The sequence below is a fragment of the Haliotis asinina genome, chromosome 2, assembly GCF_037392515.1.
Source record: "Haliotis asinina isolate JCU_RB_2024 chromosome 2, JCU_Hal_asi_v2, whole genome shotgun sequence".
NCBI classification, from domain to species: Eukaryota; Metazoa; Mollusca; class Gastropoda; order Lepetellida; family Haliotidae; genus Haliotis; species Haliotis asinina.
In genome coordinates this window covers 70,803,796-70,823,451 of record NC_090281.1, presented here as the reverse complement: position 1 = coordinate 70,823,451, position 19,656 = coordinate 70,803,796, and the positions used below count along the sequence as shown (strand labels likewise).

The 19,656-nt window shown below is 40.6% G+C and overlaps 3 protein-coding genes across 3 annotated transcripts; 2 read left to right on the top strand and 1 right to left on the bottom strand.

Annotated features, from left to right (window-relative positions):
• Positions 1-1,562: 1,562 nt before the first annotated feature.
• LOC137271984 (acetylcholine receptor subunit beta-type acr-2-like) lies at positions 1,563-2,750 on the top strand. Its single transcript, XM_067804362.1, has one exon. The coding sequence runs from the start codon at positions 1,563-1,565 to the stop codon at positions 2,748-2,750; it is 1,188 nt and encodes a 395-aa protein (XP_067660463.1).
• Positions 2,751-8,482: 5,732 nt separating this feature from the next.
• LOC137271983 (neuronal acetylcholine receptor subunit alpha-9-like) lies at positions 8,483-9,637 on the bottom strand. Its single transcript, XM_067804361.1, has one exon. It carries the CDS (start codon positions 9,635-9,637, stop codon positions 8,483-8,485), a length of 1,155 nt encoding a protein of 384 aa, XP_067660462.1.
• A 2,946-nt stretch (positions 9,638-12,583) lies between these two features.
• LOC137271982 (neuronal acetylcholine receptor subunit alpha-9-like) lies at positions 12,584-13,756 on the top strand. The gene has a single exon (XM_067804360.1). The coding sequence runs from the start codon at positions 12,584-12,586 to the stop codon at positions 13,754-13,756; it is 1,173 nt and encodes a 390-aa protein (XP_067660461.1).
• The last annotated feature ends 5,900 nt before the right edge of the window (positions 13,757-19,656 follow it).

Below are 19,656 nucleotides of genomic sequence, written 5' to 3'. Positions count from 1 at the left end.
CTACGAGGACAAACAAGGGAAATCGCCCCTACCTTAAACTGCCCAAAGCTGTTAACACAAACAATGTAGACACACGCTTAATCTCTGAATATATACACAATTTTGATTGTAACAAACTGCAAAGAAACCCCAGGGTGATCACAGAGCCTGAGAAATCTGGACTTATTTCATTTAGGACTTCAGCATTGCAGGGAGGCTCGGGCACTGAGACAGACTACAAATAATCAGAGATCATTCCATGAAATTTGCAGCACAAGCGGTAAGTAATACTCTAAGCAGGCAGGCAAAAGCTAGTAGTGGTGTATAGACATATTTATACCACGGCATTTCACACTGGTCATTTCATTCACTCGGTTTCCAAACCCAAAATTATTTTGAATGTACAGTCCGTTATATTTTATTTGAAACCGTTTAACAAACGATCATTATTTTGAGGACACTGTTCGCTATTTGCTACCACCGGGTACCGCTTGCTGTAGAACAGCCAGGAAGTCGAGGCGTGTATATGGTGAAATTTCAATGTCACATGTGCAATTCGCACGGTTATAAATATTTGTCATCTAGGGTTAGCTTAAAGTGCTCAGGACAATGACCACCCCTGCATTGGTCCAGAGGCAGAGATCAGTAAGTGAGTATAGATCTACTCAGCAATATTCCAGCTATATGGCGAAGGTCTCGAGTCTGGACCAGACAATCCAGTGATCAACTGCATGAGCATCGATCGGCACAATTGGGAACAGTTGACGTGTCAACCAAGTCAGCGAGCCTGACCACACGATCCCCTTAGTCGCCTCTTATGACAAGTATAGTCGTCTTTTATGGCAAGCTAAAGCAAATTCTACCCCGGACCGGTCCAATTGATATAGAAGAGCATCTGTTGAGAGGTAGAGATGATAGTGATAAACGTGCGAGACTAGGACAAAGACAGTGTGTGAGAGCCAATAAGGAACGACTCTAACCATAACTAAACAGAATGGAACTGGAGAAATCGTTGCATTTACATTACTTAATGTGAGAGGTGAAAAGAGTTTCCCCACTTAGTCACTCAATATCCAGTTTCACTCCATTATGACTCTAAATTACCATCGAGCAAAATAAACAAAAGGCGGTTCTGGACATGTTTGGATTTGTTTTCGTGAGACTGGACAATTAATCGTCTATCTACTGAATACGTTTATCAACCTCCTGCTTGTTTCTTGTTCTGATCGTTGAAATGTGTCGGTAATAGGGATTCTTTCACGCACGTGCAATATTCACCTTTAAAAGACCCTGTTAACGTGTCCAGCATTATTTGCCTAACTAAAAGCACTGATTGTGAACAATGCGCGTGTTTAGTTAATGTGACATACGATGATGTAAAGCACAATATGTTGTGGGTCTGATAGTGGTCACTCCCAGATATAGCCAGTCCTGAATAAAACTTTTTCGATTAGTAAGAGAAAGGCGTTGCTCTGGATACGGTGAAACACACAAACAATAGAAAACAATAGAATTTGTAAGTAGAGTAGCTGTCTTTTTGAGCTGCCGAGCTCAAAGAACATATTCTGCCAAGAGAAAGAGACATGGCTTACAGGAAGTTGGTTTATGTTATTTTCTTGATTTCGGCTGTAGACTTAGTGTGGTGTAACACATCAAGCAGGCTCAAACAGCAGCGCTTTCGAGACCTTCTCCTTCGTGGATATCCTAAAGACATCCCACCATTTCCTTCAAAGAGTACAGGAGACGATGTCAAGGTGGACGTTCAGTTCCTACTATTTCACGTCCAGGATTTAGATGTCGCCACTCAGGTCCTCACTGTATTTGGAGCTCTGATTTACAGATGGCATGACCCACTCCTCGTTTGGAACACTTCCTCTCAAGATAATCCTACTGATCTGCAGTTAAAGCACACTGAAATTTGGACGCCGTCGTTACTACTTTCCAACAATGCTGGCTCGCACCCAGGCTCTGAGAATGCCTTGATATATGGCTCTGGAGATGGTCACGTCTCCATGACAATCACTGACTTGTTCCACACTCAATGCACCGTCGATGTCACTCGTTATCCGTTTGACAAGCATCAGTGTAACATCATCCTTAGTTCAGTGTATGATTTCTCTTTCCAAAGCTGCAGAGTTTATTCCAACCCTTTTGCAACTTACACGGGGAAGAGTGTTGAGTGGAAGGTTGACGATAAGGTTTCAAGAATATCCCGGGTTCCTAACGCCTTTGGAATGAAAAACGTCGCTAAGATCAGGTTAAATCTGTCACGTGAGTACACGTTTTATCTTCTGACTGTGATCACACCCGTGTCTCTGTTGTCCGTGATGAACGCCTGTGCCTTCCTTCTTCCTGCCGAGTCCGGAGAGAAGATCTCCTACCTCATTTCAATCCTCGTTACATACGCTGTGTTCCTCAATTTCGTCATCGAAGTGTTGCCCAAGTCTGGAATTCCATCCCGTCTCGCCATTTACTTGCTCCTAATGTTCTGCCAAAGTTGTGCCGCTATCTTGACTACGCTTTGCCTCCTCAACCTGTATCAAGGAGCAGACGACAGGATGCATTCCAGCACTGAGACAACACCTGTCGGGAGAAAAAGTGATGGAACCCTCAGCTGCCATAGCTCTAAGGTGTCTCCGACTGGAGCTGGAGTCAGTGAGGCAAAAGTCTCGAAGACAAAAGGGAAGAACTGGATCAAATCACTTGAGAGAAAACTATTCTTCGTGTTCCTGGTATTTGCTCTGTTGTCTCTCATTCCTCTGCTCGTCTAGTACTTATCTTGACAAAGCAAACTCGAAAGAAGTTTCAAGTGTGTCCTGATTGTGGATACTATTTCCGGCTCGTTAGGATTTGTGAAATATGTGATGTTGATGTTTTATCCTTCTATTTTGAGACTCCTTGACATATATTTCTCAGCGTGTTGCGATGAACTGTAATATTCACATCCCTGTTCAGAAACCTCTCATTTTGTTCTCCAGCTGAACCAGTTAGATGTAGCAATATCTTGCGTGTTGTATAATGTTCCGGATGTTGTATTTGAACAATGATACTGTAGCCTGTGAATGTCTCTGGTCAGTGATCTCTTTCGCATTTGAGCACAATACTTAATGAACTGAGTGAAACGATGGGAAAAGCAAAATGACAAATGCTTTTCGCATATTTCGGTGGATCGAACCAAGCAATGCATCTGTATTCTTGTGGTGATTTGGGTGAAAGTAGATTTAAGAATCCCATGTACGTCTGCTAGCATTCCACGGGTCGAATTTAAACAATGATACTGTAGCTTGTGAATATCTCTGGTTAGCGATCACGATCTCATTCGTATATGAGAACAATACTCACTGAATTGAGTGAGGGAATGAAAATGTGCATTGACAAATGTTTTCTGGATATATCGATGGAACGAACCTTGCAACCTACCTGTATCATTTGGGTAAAAATTCATTTATGAATTTCTTGACGTCGGCAAGAGATATTTTACGAACGCTTCCCGATGTTCGTCGAATCAAAAGTTCTAACTCCTAGTGTAAATGTAACCACTTACTTCAGTCACCTGTTCTGAACTAGATCTGCAAAATAGTTCATACTGATTAAACATTCTGTTTACACATGCACTGATGTATTGTTAAACACATTCGTAACGTTGAAAAGATTATTGTCATGAGTTCAATAAATGATGAAACTCAGTGAAAAGGTGAATTCTTAACACAACCTTGCAGCAAAATGGAACTATTTACATACATGATATTTGCACGCGTTTTTCAGCAATTTGAGGTATGATCATTTAGAAATGTATCTGCATGAGGTGTGCAGTTCATACCCCCAAGTTATAGGAAAAGTCAATCTTCGATGTAACCACATATAAGATTATATGCATATCATATAGTGAATGCATGAAGTGAGTTTAAACTTTTACTGGGTAGTATTTCTTTAAAATATTTGAAAGCCTTTCTACGGGTTATTGAGGTTCAACCATCACTTCCACCCTAGCTGGTTTAGCGGATCAGTTTATGTACAGAATGGCTCTTCCCTCTCACTCCTAAACCCTCAAAATCCATGGTTGTGGTAGGATTCGATTAGGGGATCGAGTGGTCAGTCTTGTACTTGAGACCTGTTACCGTAACCCAAATACGTAATACCAAATAGCTTTAAATCACATGTTTGTCTAGCCCAGACTCGATTATTTACAGACTGCTGCCACATAGCTGGAATATTACTGACTGTGGCCTTGAACAACCAATCAACCAAACTTCCGCTCAAGTCCTTTCTGCAACGCTAGAGCCTTAAATGTAGCAAATCTGAACATTGTGAATCTACCAAACCCTTTTCTAACTGAATGGAGCTACTTTTTCTATCCAAAGTATGTATTCTGAGACAAGGTGTAAATTAGTAGTCACCAAAAGAACAGATTTGCTGGGTAGAGTACCATACAATATAACTTTTAACTGATACAAAATTCAGTGATAGTAATTCTGTCATACAAATGAAGTGAGTGAGTGAGTGAGTTTTACACCGCACTCATGGGACTAATGGTGATTATGACTTTGGGGCATGACGTGCAGGCTCTGTCTTTACATGTCGCAACTTGTTTGTAACTAGACAGTGATCGAGATGTTGGACAGGCCCTTGTATCATTTCAAAAGAAGAATCTAGAGACAGCATTGTTGTAAAACAGTAATGGGGGCGTGCATATTTCATTTGTCTTTAATTGCAGATAAGTACGATTCTCATGTAATGAACTGTTCCAAGAAAGGGTCCACTTTTTCATGAACGCTCCCTAAGGATCGTAAAGGGTGCCTGACCGTAACCTTGAGGATCGTAAAGGGTGTCTAACCCTAACCTTAAGGATCGTAAAGGGTGTCTAACTCTAACCTTAAGGATCGTAAAGGGTGTCTAACCCTAACCTGAAGGATCGTAAAGGGTGTCTAACCCTAACCTGAAGGATCGTAAAGGGTGTCTAACTCTAACCTTAAGGATCGTAAAGGGTGTCTAACCCTAACCTTAAGGATCGTAAAGGGTGTCTAACTCTAACATTAAGGATCGTAAAGGGTGTCTAACTCTAACCTTAAGGATCGTAAAGGGTGTCTAACCCTAACCTTAAGGATCGTAAAGGGTGTCTAACCCTAACCTTAAGGATCGTAAAGGGTGTCTAACCCTAACGTTAAGGATCGTAAAGGGTGTCTAACCCTAACCTGAAGGATCGTAAAGGGTGTCTAAGTCTAACCTTAAGGATCGTAAAGGGTGTCTAACCCTAACCTGAAGGATCGTAAAGGGTGCCTAACCATAACCTTAAGGATCGTAAAGGGTGCCTAACCCTAACCTGAAGGATCGTAAAGGGTGTCTAACCCTAACCTGAAGGATCGTAAAGGGTGTCTAACTCTAACCTTAAGGATCGTAAAGGGTGCCTAACCCTAACCTTAAGGATCGTAAAGGGTGCCTAACCCTAACCTTAAGGATCGTAAAGGGTGCCTAACCCTAACCCCAAATCATAACCCTGAGGATCGTGAAGGGTGGAGGTGCTCTAGTGAGATAATTGTTCCGCAGCGCTGGCTGGTGCTGCGCCCGGTAAACTGCATTCTAGCCCCCAAAAGAAGAAGTCATACCATTTGAAAGTTAGTGCTCCACATACAGTGGTCACTTGGGTAGCGACGTCGAGACCGTGTATGAAATGCAGAAAGAATGACACATTCCCATTGATCTGAGGATGTCGTTTGGCTATCAACGAAACAGAGTCCCTAGATGAGTTCTGTGGGACTAACGGCACCACTGAACCAGTATTACATTGACCCAGTGTATGTAACTCCTCAAATACCCAGCAAGCCCACAGGGCTTATAACTGAAAAATGTTGCTTGCCCTGTTAGCATGTAACCAGCCCTGTATTTAAAATAGGAAACTGACATAAGGTGCTACGATAATGTAATTAATGAACTGGTATGTGATTGTTACATACTATGAGAAAAGAACAACACTGTTCATTGGCTGAAAGCTTTCTCTAGACCAATCACATTTAGTGTCAGATAAATGGGTACACTGATCTGAGGAAGTTATGGTTTGATTCATCATGAACTAAATAGACATCGCCTAGCTACCACATCTGTACATTATTTTCGAAATATTTCCTGTAGTCAATGACATGGTTATATGTATACCCTTGGAAAATGTATTGGCACAGAGGGCTGGCTACAAAATAAAGTCGTAAGCCAGCCATGTACCTAACAAGCAGCAGGCCGTCTGGCATTTCATACACTGACTGATCAGCATCCTTTCGGTATTGGAACACGACTGTTTGTGATGACTTTAGGTTTCAGTCTAACCAGCGCACGATCAACGAGCGTGGTTCTACTTCTGCTAATCATCAATTTGCTGCGCCTCATCTAACTGCCAATATTCCTGAAAGTATTTGTGAATTTATCAAGTGTGTAAGTGTTTCCCATTATGTAAACCTCAACATAGAATCGTTAGGTGACTGAAAGCTAATGCAGTGAAATTAATATAATGATAATACAAGAATGGATTTAGTAGATCAACAACGTTAAATACCAACAAAGAGGACATTGTTATCACTATCGACGTTAATATGTTTTGCCCTGTAATATGTATTCGTGATGACAGGTGACACAGGAGGCTTCTCTACGACCACTCGCAATGCAAGGGAACAACGCAGTGATCACTAACAACGCAGTGATCACTAACAACGCAGTGATCACTAACAACGCAGTGATCACTAACAACGCAGTGCACGGACACTCAGGAAAGGATGCAATTGTTTGTAGAACTACAAACGAGTGTGTATTGATTGATTCAATACTGCAAGAGAGTTATCTCCCTTAGATTCCAGGATCCAAACGTTGCGCTCCTCTGTTCAGAATCACACATAAGCATTGACAAAGTGAGCGCACTTTTTATCCCACCTGAACCAAACGCCTTTAAACTCATTTTTGTCCTAGACACATAAATTGTACGATCTGCAAACATATCAAACAAATCTGTACTGACAATATAACTTCCCATACACATTCATGCACTACGTACGCCCTATGGGTTATTTGGTAGACGTCAATAAAAACACCACAATATCATGGCCACAATACACACGGAATCCAAAACATGTAACAACGAAAACCTGGTTATAAACTAAGAAACATCGTTGTATACCCGAGAGCACGCAACCAGGCTAGCTATTCCCGAAACGTTCGTAGCCCTACGAACTTCTTAAGCCAATTCTTAAGACATTGGCTACGATCATACTTAAGAATTCTTAAGACTACGAAAGTGTCGAGAATAAGGGCCCAGAACACAGAACCGAAAACATCTTCACGCACAGACTGGGACGTCCGATCTAGGCAAACATAAAACGTGATGTTCCTTCAACCGTGATGAAAGTCTAACTGTATGAAACCAAGCATGTGGACATGATGAAAATAAAATTCAGTCAGGTTTTTATGCTTTTAACGCCGCACTCTACAATATTCCAGGTGTATTCGAGTCTGGACCAGACAATCACGTTGATAACATCACCAGCGTCCTGGGATACGATAACTTGTGTCATCCAAGCCTTGGAGCTCTAGCACCTGATCCCGTCAGTCGTTTCTCAGTAGTGAGTGTGACAATCGGCTCCATGTCGCCTACCCTATGTACATGGAGGTTCATGTGAGTCCTACGACCTCTGCTCAGAGAAAGAAGTGTACAGAAACACACATAATTTTTTAAACACTTTTATTCCATTTTGCATACAAAATAACGGACTTAGTTTGTTGTTTTCATGGGAGCTCGAATCATGAAAAGTAACCAGTTAACAATAAATAAATACTTATGCGTCATGCTTAATGAGGAAACAATGTGTATTTTAAAAGATCTGCAAACAAAACCTTGTATGAACAGACGAGGATACGGGCCCCATAAAACGCGTTGCATAGAACATACACTACCATCTGGTATGGACTGCAGATTCTAACATATAATTACTGTTCCCAGTATAACAACAGAAATACACACAGAAATCGTCGTACATCATGGAAATGCTACACACAGTAGACTCTAATGATGTCGTCTTCGGGAGTTACTGAGACAAAGGAAGGAGCCCAAGGATTCATATACCATAGATCTAGGGATCGTTTATATGGGGTACACTGGGCAATGACGTAAACATTCGAAAGACAAACCTGCTTAAACATATTCACAACAACATCAATAGATCTAGCACTTGTATTTCTATTATAATAGGCAAACCATGTAAGATCTGTAGGATATGATAACACGTAAACTGAGCTCTTGTAAAACCAGAAAGTAGTTCATAGAAATAAATATGCGTATCAGGTATAAGATTATCCCTTTCAATGCTTCATGCGTGAACAACATGCTGAACAATATCAAGTGATAGAGGGGGTGTGCATATCAGACGGTGATTATACAAAGCTTGTCTGTTTCAATACTATTGGCAAAATTGACAGCAGATTTATATAGGTTAATCATGTTTCATGTGATTAAACGTAGCGAGATGGATCATACAAACAAAATAATGAAAGACAACACGGCAAATGCCAGGAAAACCAAGAATACTTTTCTCTCCAGTGATTTGATCCATTTCTTCCCTTGCGTCTTCGGGACTTTTGCCTCACTGACTTCAGTTTCAAGCGGAGACACCTTTACACTTAGTATATCCTGATGAGGTCCATCACCAGATTTCATCTCAACAGGTGTCGCATCAGAGCTGGACTGATTCTTGTCGTCTGCTTTTTGATACAGGTTGAGGAGGCCAAGTGTAGTCAAGATGGCGGCACAACTTTGACAGAACACCAGGATCAGGTAAATGGCGAGACGGGACGGAGTTCCAGACTTGGGCAACACTTCGATGACGAAATTGAGGAACACAGCGTACGTGACGAGGATTGAGATGAGGTAGGAGATCTTCTCTCCGGACTCGGCAGGCAAAAGGAAGGCACAGGCGTTCATCACGGACAACAGAGACACGGGTGTGATCACAGTCAGAAGATAAAACGTGTACTCACGTGACAGACAAAAGACAATCATGGCAACCTGTTCAATGCCAAAAACGTTTGACAGCTTTTGTACACGCGAATAAACGTCCTCTACTTTCCATTCGACGCTTTTTCCCAAGATGCTGGTGAAAGGGTTGGACTTAACATTAGTGGTGTTGAAAGTGTAACCAGCCAAACTATTGAGAAACATGCCACACTGCTGGCTGTCAAAAGGATAACGAGTGGCATCGACGAAGCACTGAGCGAGGAACAAATCAGTGATTGTCATGGAGACGTGACCATCTCCAAAGCTGTATATCAAGGCATTGGCAGTGTCTAATGGAGAGTCATCCGCATTGTTGGAAAACACTAATGGTGGCGTCCAAATTTCATTTGTCTCCAGTTTCAGATAACTGGGAGTCTCGTGTGATGAACTGTTCCAGACAAGAAGTGGGTCATACCATCCCAAGATCAGTGTTCCAAATACAGTGAGGACTTGACTAGCGACGTCGAGACCCTGGACGTAATGCAGTATTAAGGACACGTTCACACTGATCAAGTATGGGTCTTCTGAGGGTAATGGCGGAATGTCCTTTGGGTATCCATGAAGAAGAGTGTCTCGGAACATCTGATGTTTTAATCTGCTCGATGTGTTCTGACCAACAACATATGGTACCATTAAAATACCCAACGTGATAATGATCCGCATGCTGGAGGCGTTGAAACACGACCGTTTGTGACAAGTACAGTTCCTGTCTGACCAAGAACCTGAACCACCAGCGTAATACCGTGTATATTTATTCGCTGCCCTTAATCTATGTTAATGTCTGTAAACATTCATTGCTGTATTTGTAAATGCATCAGTTGATGTCTATGCACTGTATACGTAATGAGTGGTTTGTGAACAATCAAACAGCCTAATGGATTCTGTAGATCAATAATGAGACCATCACTCATGATGTATTTACAAGAACGGAAAAAACTCACTCAATATTCATTTGAAGTCTCGGTCAAACTGAGAACGTCATTCAGAATAACAAGAGTTCGATTGGTATGCGAGAAAAAGGTAAACTCATACTGCGCCACGCAATGCATGTCACAAGAGACAGAAACGACAAACCCTTCCCACATTCATAGGAAATTTCTCCTAAAAGCAGTCGATTGTACAGTTGTAACTGTTGGAGCTGTACGATGTAGATTGTAAACAAATAGAGTATGGACCAGACAATCCAGGGATTGTCATCATGTCATACGATGAAACAGCATGTGTTTATGAGTCACCATGGAATAGTGCTGATACCAGGTGTTCGCGAAAAGGTGAGTGTATCTTACCCCAGTGGTGCCACCCGTCATAAATATTTGTAAAGTCGTGCTGTCAAATGTTCACCTGAAATGACGTAACATTTGATACAAGTCAAAATGAGAAATTGCAAATATGTTTTTGTCACTGACACACCAAATTTCGAAATGTCCTCCACATGGCTTGCATCAGACTTTACCAAGGCCTTGAATGTTGTAGCATTGATTGAACAACCCCTAAGGAAGAGCACTATGATAACATTTGAGATCTTGCAGTGGTAAAATTATCAAGGACACTACACTGCATTTCTGAATATTAAGTGTACTTTAGGCCATGTTGTCTGCATACAGAATAAATTGTCATTATCACTGTCGGTGGTAGCATAGCATAGTTAGCATGCTCAGTTATATCTCAAACCTTGTGGAAAGTGAACAGCAAGAAGATGGAGCAGTAAGTATACTGGTTCAGTTGTAGACATGAGAGGAAAGTTAAACATCAGCTTAAAATCGTTTAATGACTACCAAATAGGCAGTTCTTTTCCTCCGATTTAGCCGCCTAAGCTTGAGACTAAGGAGATATGTATAAACATACAAATGACAAATCATCTGTACAATACTGTATGACAAAACGTCAAGTTTACAATTACCATTTCATGGTTTCCTTTTATTTTCCAGCAATATTCCAAAAGAAAAGTCTTTGGTCTTTTTGTTTCACAGCTCCTGAGACACAATTAAGCACACTCTTTCTACCAAAATAGCGTCAAACCACTCTTGCTGGGAATTGCTCAGTCAAGGTCACTACATTCAAGGCGACAGTAAAATTTTATTCTAAACATGTGGAGCAAGATCCTCTTACCTTTTTGCGAACACCTGGTATCATCACTGTTTCATACAGTTTCAAAAACACATACTCTGTCATCTTACACACCTTGGGACCACATGGTCTTTACAATAGATTGCTGTTTATATTTCATATCAACCTCTTGTTATGTCATCAGACTTTGCTTCTATAATATTGCCCAAGGGCGATATGGTTTTAAGCCCTTGAAAAGTCACAAAGGATGAAAATAGCCTGAGAAATATTTATCCGGATGCAACAAAACATTCGGTTTGTCCTCAATTTTGTATCCACTTCCGGTTTAACATACGTCAGGATTTCTGGTAGTGTTAGGAAAGTGCATGTAGCATTCTTTGCGGTTTTGACACGCTACTGTCACCGCAGGATATGTACGTGACATTGTTGACGTCAGTCTTAGTGAAATTGATATAACCCTGTCCGCTTCTGCTTTCATGCATTTATTCAATTTGATGTGACCCGTGAAGGTCCGGGTTAGCGTACAGGCCTTCAGTAACCCATACTTGTCGTAGGAGGCGATACACATGTCATCAGTTCCCAATTCGGCAAATCGATGCTCATGCTGTTGATCACTGGACTGTCTGGTTCAGACTCGATTATTTACAGACCTCCGCCATATATCTGGAATATTGCTGAGTGCGGTGTAGTCCATAAACCCAATCACGCAAATTTGATTTTTTCCTACGAGCAAATGTAGTAAAATTAAATTAAATTCATTTAGGAAAGGTCTAGTCAGTTCACTTTACATATTAACCTTGGGAAGGTTGCTATTTACTACACATCGCATGATGACAATCAGTGGATTGTCTGGTCCATAATAGATTTGTTTACATACCACAGCTACAATTCTGTTGGAACAATTACTATGTTCATGATACAGTTACAATTGTACAGTCGATTCTGGTTTTAACAAATATTAGTGAATGTGGAAATGGTTTTGTAGCTTCTGTCTATTGTGGCATGTTGCAGGTGGGGCAGTATTACCTTTTTCTCGGACACCAAGCATCACTGTTGTTTACGAGTTATTCAGAAATACGTTCAGAAATATCGAGAGCTCGAATGAATAATTATTATTGAATTGGTTTTATTCCGTGTTTGAAATACATGAAACAAGGCCAAACACAATCACTGTTAGCGCAATCACAAGTCACGTGTGTGGTTTGATCGCACATTCAATATTCAGGAGCCATTACACTATTCACCATTACACTCATTACATATTGTTCCAAGGATTTCAGTGCATCAGTGTTCTGTCAGTTTGACAGAATCGATCTTCAGTCGCGGAAATGCACTGTAATTTCCAAACAGAAATCAACTGATGCATTTACAAATACAACAATGAATGTTTACAGACATTAACATATATTAAGGGCAGCCAATAAGTATGCACGGTATTACGCTCATGGTACAGGTTCTTAGTCATAGAGAAACTCACCTTGTCACAAACGGTCGTGTTTCAACGCCTCCAGCATGCGGATCATTATCATGTTGGTTATTTCAATGGTACCATATGCTGTTGGTCAGAACACATCGAGCAGATTAAAACATCAGATGTTTCGAGACACTCTCCTTCAGGGATACCCAAAGGACATTCCGCCATTACCCTCAGAAGACCCATACGTGGTCAATGTGAACGTGACCTTCTTCCTACTTTACGTCCAGGGTCTCGACGTCGCTAGTCAAGTCCTCACTGTATTTGGAACGATGGCTTTTATGTGGTATGACCCACTTCTTGTCTGGAACAATTCATCACACGAGACTCCATCGTATCTGAATCTGAAGACAAATGAAATCTGGACGCCACCATTAATGTTTTCCAACAATGCGGATGACTCTCCATTAGACACTGCCAATGCCTTGATATATAGCTTTGGAGATGGTCACGTTACCATGGCAATCACTGACATGTTCCATACTCAGTGTTACATCGATGTCACACATTATCCTTTTGACAGCCAGCAGTGTAGCATCTTCCTCAATTCTTACCTTTGTTACACTTTCAACACCACTAAGTATGACTCCAACCCTTTCACCAGAAGTTTGGGGAAGAGTGTCGAATGGAAGGTAGAGAATGTTTCCTCGCGCGTAGAAAAAGTGCCAAATCTTCATGGCCTTGACAAGGTTGCCAGAATTGTCTTTTGTCTTTCACGTGAGTACACGTTTTATCTTCTGACTGTAATCACACCCGTGTCTCTGTTGTCCGTGATGAACGCCTGTGCCTTCCTTTTGCCTGCCGAGTCGGGAGAGAAGATCTCCTACCTCATCTCAATCCTCGTCACGTACGCTGTGTTCCTCAATTTCGTCATCGAAGTGTTGCCCAAGTCTGGAACTCCGTCCCGTCTCGCCATTTACCTGATCCTGGTGTTCTGTCAAAGTTGTGCCGCCATCTTGACTACACTTGGCCTCCTCAACCTGTATCAAGGAGCAGACCACAAGAATCAGTCCAGCTCTCGGGTGACGAATTCTGGTGATGGACCTCATCAGGATATGCCAAGTGCAAAGGTGTCTCCGCTTGAAACTGAAGTCAGTGAGGCAAAAGTCCCGAAGACGCGAGGGAAGAAATGGATCCAATCACTGGAGAGAAAACTGTTTTTGGTTTTCCTGGCATTTGCCGTGTTGTCTTTCATTATTTTGTTTGTGTAGTTGGTCTCTCGGCGTTTAATTACATGAAACATTTTGTTTTAAATCTGCTGACACTTTTGCCAATTGATATTTGCTTATTAAGAAGTAAATGAGGCCACCGGACCATTTTACATATGCAAGAAATGTAGCGATGGAATTATTTTATGGAACACCATTTGTAATGGACTGGTATAGTGAGTACATATATACTAAATGCATGTTATCATAATGTTGACTAGCACGTTTTTGAAGCGAAGGAAACATACTTTGCAAGGCAGTTAATAATGTACGTAATGTCAGATTTACAAAACTAAGACATATTTGTGGAGTCTGTGAAGCACAATAATATATGGTTTCCGTGCTGCTTCTTCTGCCAATAGTATTGTAGGTACATTACCTTGAAGCTGATAAGCTGTGTATAATGAACGTCTGAAATATACACCCCCTTGAGTGTATCTCTTGATATTGATCTACCCGGAAAGATCTTCAGAAACCCACGCTTGTCGTAAGAGGCAGAGGCGACTAACGCTTGACTCTCGATGAGTCCATCATTGGATTCTACTGTTTGTAGCAGTTTCATGGCATAGCATTAAAAAACAGGGGATGTTACAGTTTGCAAGCATACCGCCAGGCAATGCCAATGCATATGAGAAAAGTAATATATATCAATCCAGATGAAACATTTCCCAGGGAATGGAATAAATTGTCACATTCTCCCTTATTTTCTCTTCATCATAGGTCTCCTTCTTAGATGCATCATTTGCATTTTATTAACGTTGTAAATACAGTATCCCCTACTTGTTCTGAACGGCATGACCGTGTTGAATGACTTGTGTTGTTCTCCTGTTTTGAGGTTATTATACTGGCTTGTATTATATGCTTTAGGATTTGTAGCATGATTTCAGATGGTAGGTACATTTATATTTCTTTTCCCCCGCAAAGAATTTTATGTTGTTATAAAATGGGTTCTTCTGCCCATTCAAGGTGTCGTTTGCAGATCTTGAAAAATGTACACTATTTCTTCACTAAGCTTTTGCATATGAATATTTATGGTTGTTGACTGGTTATTGTTGATTGATTAGGATTTGGTATAATGGTAACAATTTTTACATAGATTGACAATTCAATTTTCAATTGGATAAAAGTTCTAAAAAAGACACCCCGTATAAGTTTTCTTTGCTTCTTTCTCTGGGCAGCCTTTGTGGGCAGTTCATGTTCAAGAACCGACAACGACCTCTATATGGCGTATCGGGGAGGCGACATGGAGTAGACGTTCACACTCAGAGATTGGTTGAAATGTGCAGGCTGGTAACATTGTTTGAGTGTCAGGTCGCCACCATAATAACTGAACCCGGGAAGATCCAGGTTAATACTGCAGTCCAGGGTCCCGTTTCACAAAGCTCTCGTAAGCCCAAGATCTCGTAACTTTTCTCGTAGCATCCGTGGCTTCTGTGTTACAGTATAGGAGGTACAATGGCTACGAGAAAACTTCCGAGATCTCAGGCTTACGAGAGTTTCGTGAAACGGGTGCCTGGCTTAAGAAAGGTAAGACACGACCACCGGGATCAGGTGGTAGAGCTCGCCAAACTGGAGGACACATGTTATGGTATCCCCACTGCGTAGAAGAACGCGTGTGATGTTAATCACTGAATAAATCTGGCCCAGACCTGATTATTACAGCCCGCCGTGACATAGCAGGAGAAGCGTAGGTGTTGACGTTATACAGCAAAACTGAAAACCGCATTAAGACAACGTTCTAGGTTGCATACAGTTAATCTTTCGTCACAGTTGTTGGATCATCATATTTTTATGTATTTTCCTACACGTTTCCCAATATGAGAACAGCCTTGGGAAGAGAGCTGAGGAGATCACTTTTAAATAACATCCTTTTATTTGTTTTCTTTGCTCCACAAACATGTTCATATGCGCGCACATCCGCATAGATCTGCGCATGCCTACTTCGGAAGGATGCTGTCTGTGCGTTTGATTGGTACCGTCTCCGGTTGCATGCTCTCGGGTATATGTAACGTTGTTTCTTGGTTCAAGGTTGCTTTCTCCTCGTTTCATGTTTTTCACTCCTAGTGAGTTGCGGAAATATCAGTCAGTGTTTTTTTGCAGTCATATCATTTGGCAGACTCGTATGTCGTAACAGTGTATTGATCAATGCATGAGTGTGTAGGGGAAGTTATATTTTCAGGACAGATTTGCTGGATGTGCTTGCAGATCGTGCAGGATTGATTCCTTATGCAAACTCGTCACTGTGTAGAGTAATTTTGAGTTCAAAACCTTTCCAGATGGAAAATTTCCATTAGTCTTGATGAATGACAATTGTATTAATTGTTCCTGAGACACCATTATGCAACAAGATCATTAAATAAAAAGTGTTTAAGCTTAAAAACCATGCATCAAAGGCACTGCTGTCATCAATGATTTGCAATCATTCTCAGTGATCCAGTTATATAACGTTTATAACATTTTGCCCTTTGCGTTCATTTCGACTGACATTCAAGTGTTTTAAACTCTTGCGGTCATGGTTTATAGTTGTTGACATCAGACACATGATGGTGTTTATTTAAAAGATTGATGGATGTGTAATATCACGATTTGTTTGCAAAACCCTCAGTTCGCTTTAAAACGTAATGTAGACATTACAACCAAACACGAGCACGCGGGAAAGCTTTATTGCTTTTCAGTCTGACAATTAGCAGCAAAACACGTTTGTCAAACACCTTGATCTATTAGACGCCGACGGCAACCAGTCGTACTTCCTGGGAATATGTAAAATACGGCCAGGATGCGTGCTTTCATAGCAACATGATTTTGACAATTTAGTTCACGAGACAAATATTGAAATCTCAGGAAGTTTACAAATATTACACTACATCTGTTCTGACCGCGGACTTGTGCTTGCAGTATCATGTCATTCCTTTATAAACAACAGCATACACACCCAGCATCATCAAGTCATTTCATTGAGGAAATACACGTTGAGTTTCCAGATTATGTCAGTTGTGGTCATGAATCATCAATGCACACCTGTGTTGGTCTTCCAACATTGGCATTTAGATTAAGAGCAGCATATAGATGATCCCCATAGCTAGAACCACTCTCGTGGATCGTGTACTGGTTACATTGAAACTTGAACTCGTCAATGCAATCTTGGTTCTTTCAGTGGTTCTTTCGTTGTTCATCTGTAGGTTGGGAAAGAGTTCTTTACGTTCAGTCATATTCTTCCTTCAGCAGATTAACAGATGTAACACTAAGTAGTTCAACCCTACAACACTTAATTTTAGGACTTTTATTGATTCCCCTAGTAATTGTTGTGTTAGGTTTTGTTAATAATTCTAGGATATATCAATGAATAAATATTATTTGAGATGGGGGAACGTTAGGAAATCTTTCGGTAGGTTGAAACAGCAAACGATTCGAGATACTGTCCTTCGTGGATACCCAAAGGACATTGCTCTATTACCTTCAGAAGATCCATATGCCTACTCACTGTGAATTTGGTGTTCTACATTATGTCCTTGGTCTCGACGTCGCTAGTCAAATCCTCGGTGTATTTGGAACGCTGGCTTTTACATGGTATGACCTTCTTCTTGTATGGAGATCCTGTCAGGAGACCTGTTTGGTCTCGATAAATAGAGTGCAAAGGTGTCTTCGACTGAAATCAATGTGGCGAAACCCACGAACGCAAGAGGGAAGAAATAGATCAAATCACTGGAGAGAAAACCATCCTTGGTTTTCCTGCCGTTTGCCGTGTTGTCTTTCATTGATCTGTTCGTGTAATGCCTAATAATAATTACAAGAAACTCTTTATCCTTCATGATGCCTATCGACACTTCTATGCTACTGAGAATCTGCAAGTCATTCTTTGGAGTGTTCATAATTGATATTTGCTATCATGTCCTACTGATAGTGACGCAAGTGTAAAGCAGGCTTTATCCAAACTCACTCTCTCACTCGTCCAATCGACATTAGTCAATAACAGAAAAAATGACCTGTTACCTCATACCTGATTATTTATCTTAAGTTCATATAATTCTTGAAAGGGTCAGATTACGCCAGGTCACCATCAGAAACCGGCTCCACAAGTCACAAACTGACGTAAAAGTCTTAAACATTATATGGACGGATCAATCACTGACAGTCTGTAATGACAACTGATGTTCAGGGAAAAGTCCTGCACCATCTCTCAGACTACTCACATGGTAAGTTAAGTGTTGTTGCCTGAGTATCATGCGAAGGCGGCCTGGAAACAACAAGGCAATCAAGGAATGGGCCTAGGCGAGTGAATACTGATTGTCTGAGGCTATCTAACTTCAATCCTGGCTAGCTATTTTCCAAACGTTCGTAACCCTACGAACGTCTTACGCCCATTCTTAACGCATTGGCTACGATCAGAGTTAAGAATTCTTAGAGCTACGAACGTTTCGAGAATAAGATCCTTCAAATATATCGACTCATATATTCTGTGTTACTGTTTAAGATTGTTTATTTAATACTGATCAACATTGCGCTGTTTTCCGATCGATCGATCGATCGATCGATCAATCAATCAATCAATCAGTCATTCAATCAATCAATCTTTATTCATGCTGAAGGCCACAGCCCCATAGTATACAAGAACACAGTACACAATATCATAGAAAAAAATAATATAGTCGCATAAAAATATGTCATATTGCATCAAAATTATTACATCATATAACATCATATTACACATACTTTGTCGAATCACATCATATAATAACACACCATATTACATCATATCATATCATACAATGTATTATATCATATCGCACCGCATCATACCATATCATATCAATTAATAATATAAGTACATACGTTAAATGCATATTTCGTAGAGACAATGCCTGGTAGATGATTATGGATAAGGACATTGTCATCAGTACTCATTAACAAAGAAAATATCACCCTATCAGGATATCCATAATAATATGCTGGGGTATTTTTCTTTCTTAACTCCCGATACGGAATGGGCAAGTTAAGAGGAAGTGGTATTCATCTTCTACACAATTAAGATCACAAAATGTGCAAATTCTATTTTCTCTCTCTATTTTATGATATGTCCCTGTTGCGATTGCCAAGTCATGTGAGGAACACCCAAACAGCAAATGGCTTTCGGAATTTCTTGCAATTTTATGAGACCAGATAATTCTGTCTGTATATATGGGATTTATACATGCTATAATAGAAACATTTACTTGACAATGACAATGCAACTCCCAGCCTTGTGTGTGTGTGTGTGTGTCTGTTTGTCTGTGTGTCTGTGTGTGTCTGTGTGTGTCTGTGTGTGTCTGTCTTTGAGCCTGTTTTAGAATGGTGTGTTTGGATTGATAGAATGTAGATTGTATGGAAGTCCACTGGCTCGATGTGTAGAGTACCAAACTCGTTTTGGGTAGAGGGTTAGAATATGAATCGTGATTAGTGTAGTATGTGTCGTGTGTAACGAATGTGATGGTTATGTACTTTGATATCTAACTACACTGATGACATGTTTTAACAACTAATTGTAAACGTATATTAATGCTTGGTTATGTACATGTAAATCAGCCTTTGACTGCTATGTAAAAAACTCTATAAACCCCCAATATTTTATTTCCGCGATAATGATGTAGATCTCCACTGACTTCCTTTACGTTTTTAGACTGAGACCTCCCTATGAGCGTTGTAGTTCAAATATGTCCCTAGCACCCGTTCTTGTCAAATGAGTGGATACGTATATATTAGTACATTGTTGTGCTATCGCTTAGATTCAATTCATTTCTCGAAGGTTAATACTGGAATTTTCAATATGCAAACCAGTGTAAGTAAACCACCCATTTTAGTCTAACGATAGGTCTAACGAGCAAGAGTTAACTATTGCCTACTTTACACAGCATCGAGGATGATGTGAA

What these genes read in the sequence shown, in the direction of transcription:
- LOC137271984 (XM_067804362.1), top strand. Translation starts at nt 1,563, where the DNA reads ATGGCTTACAGGAAGTTGGTTTATGTTATTTTCTTGATTTCGGCTGTA.
- LOC137271983 (XM_067804361.1), bottom strand. Translation starts at nt 9,637, where the DNA reads ATGGTACCATATGTTGTTGGTCAGAACACATCGAGCAGATTAAAACAT.
- LOC137271982 (XM_067804360.1), top strand. Translation starts at nt 12,584, where the DNA reads ATGCGGATCATTATCATGTTGGTTATTTCAATGGTACCATATGCTGTT.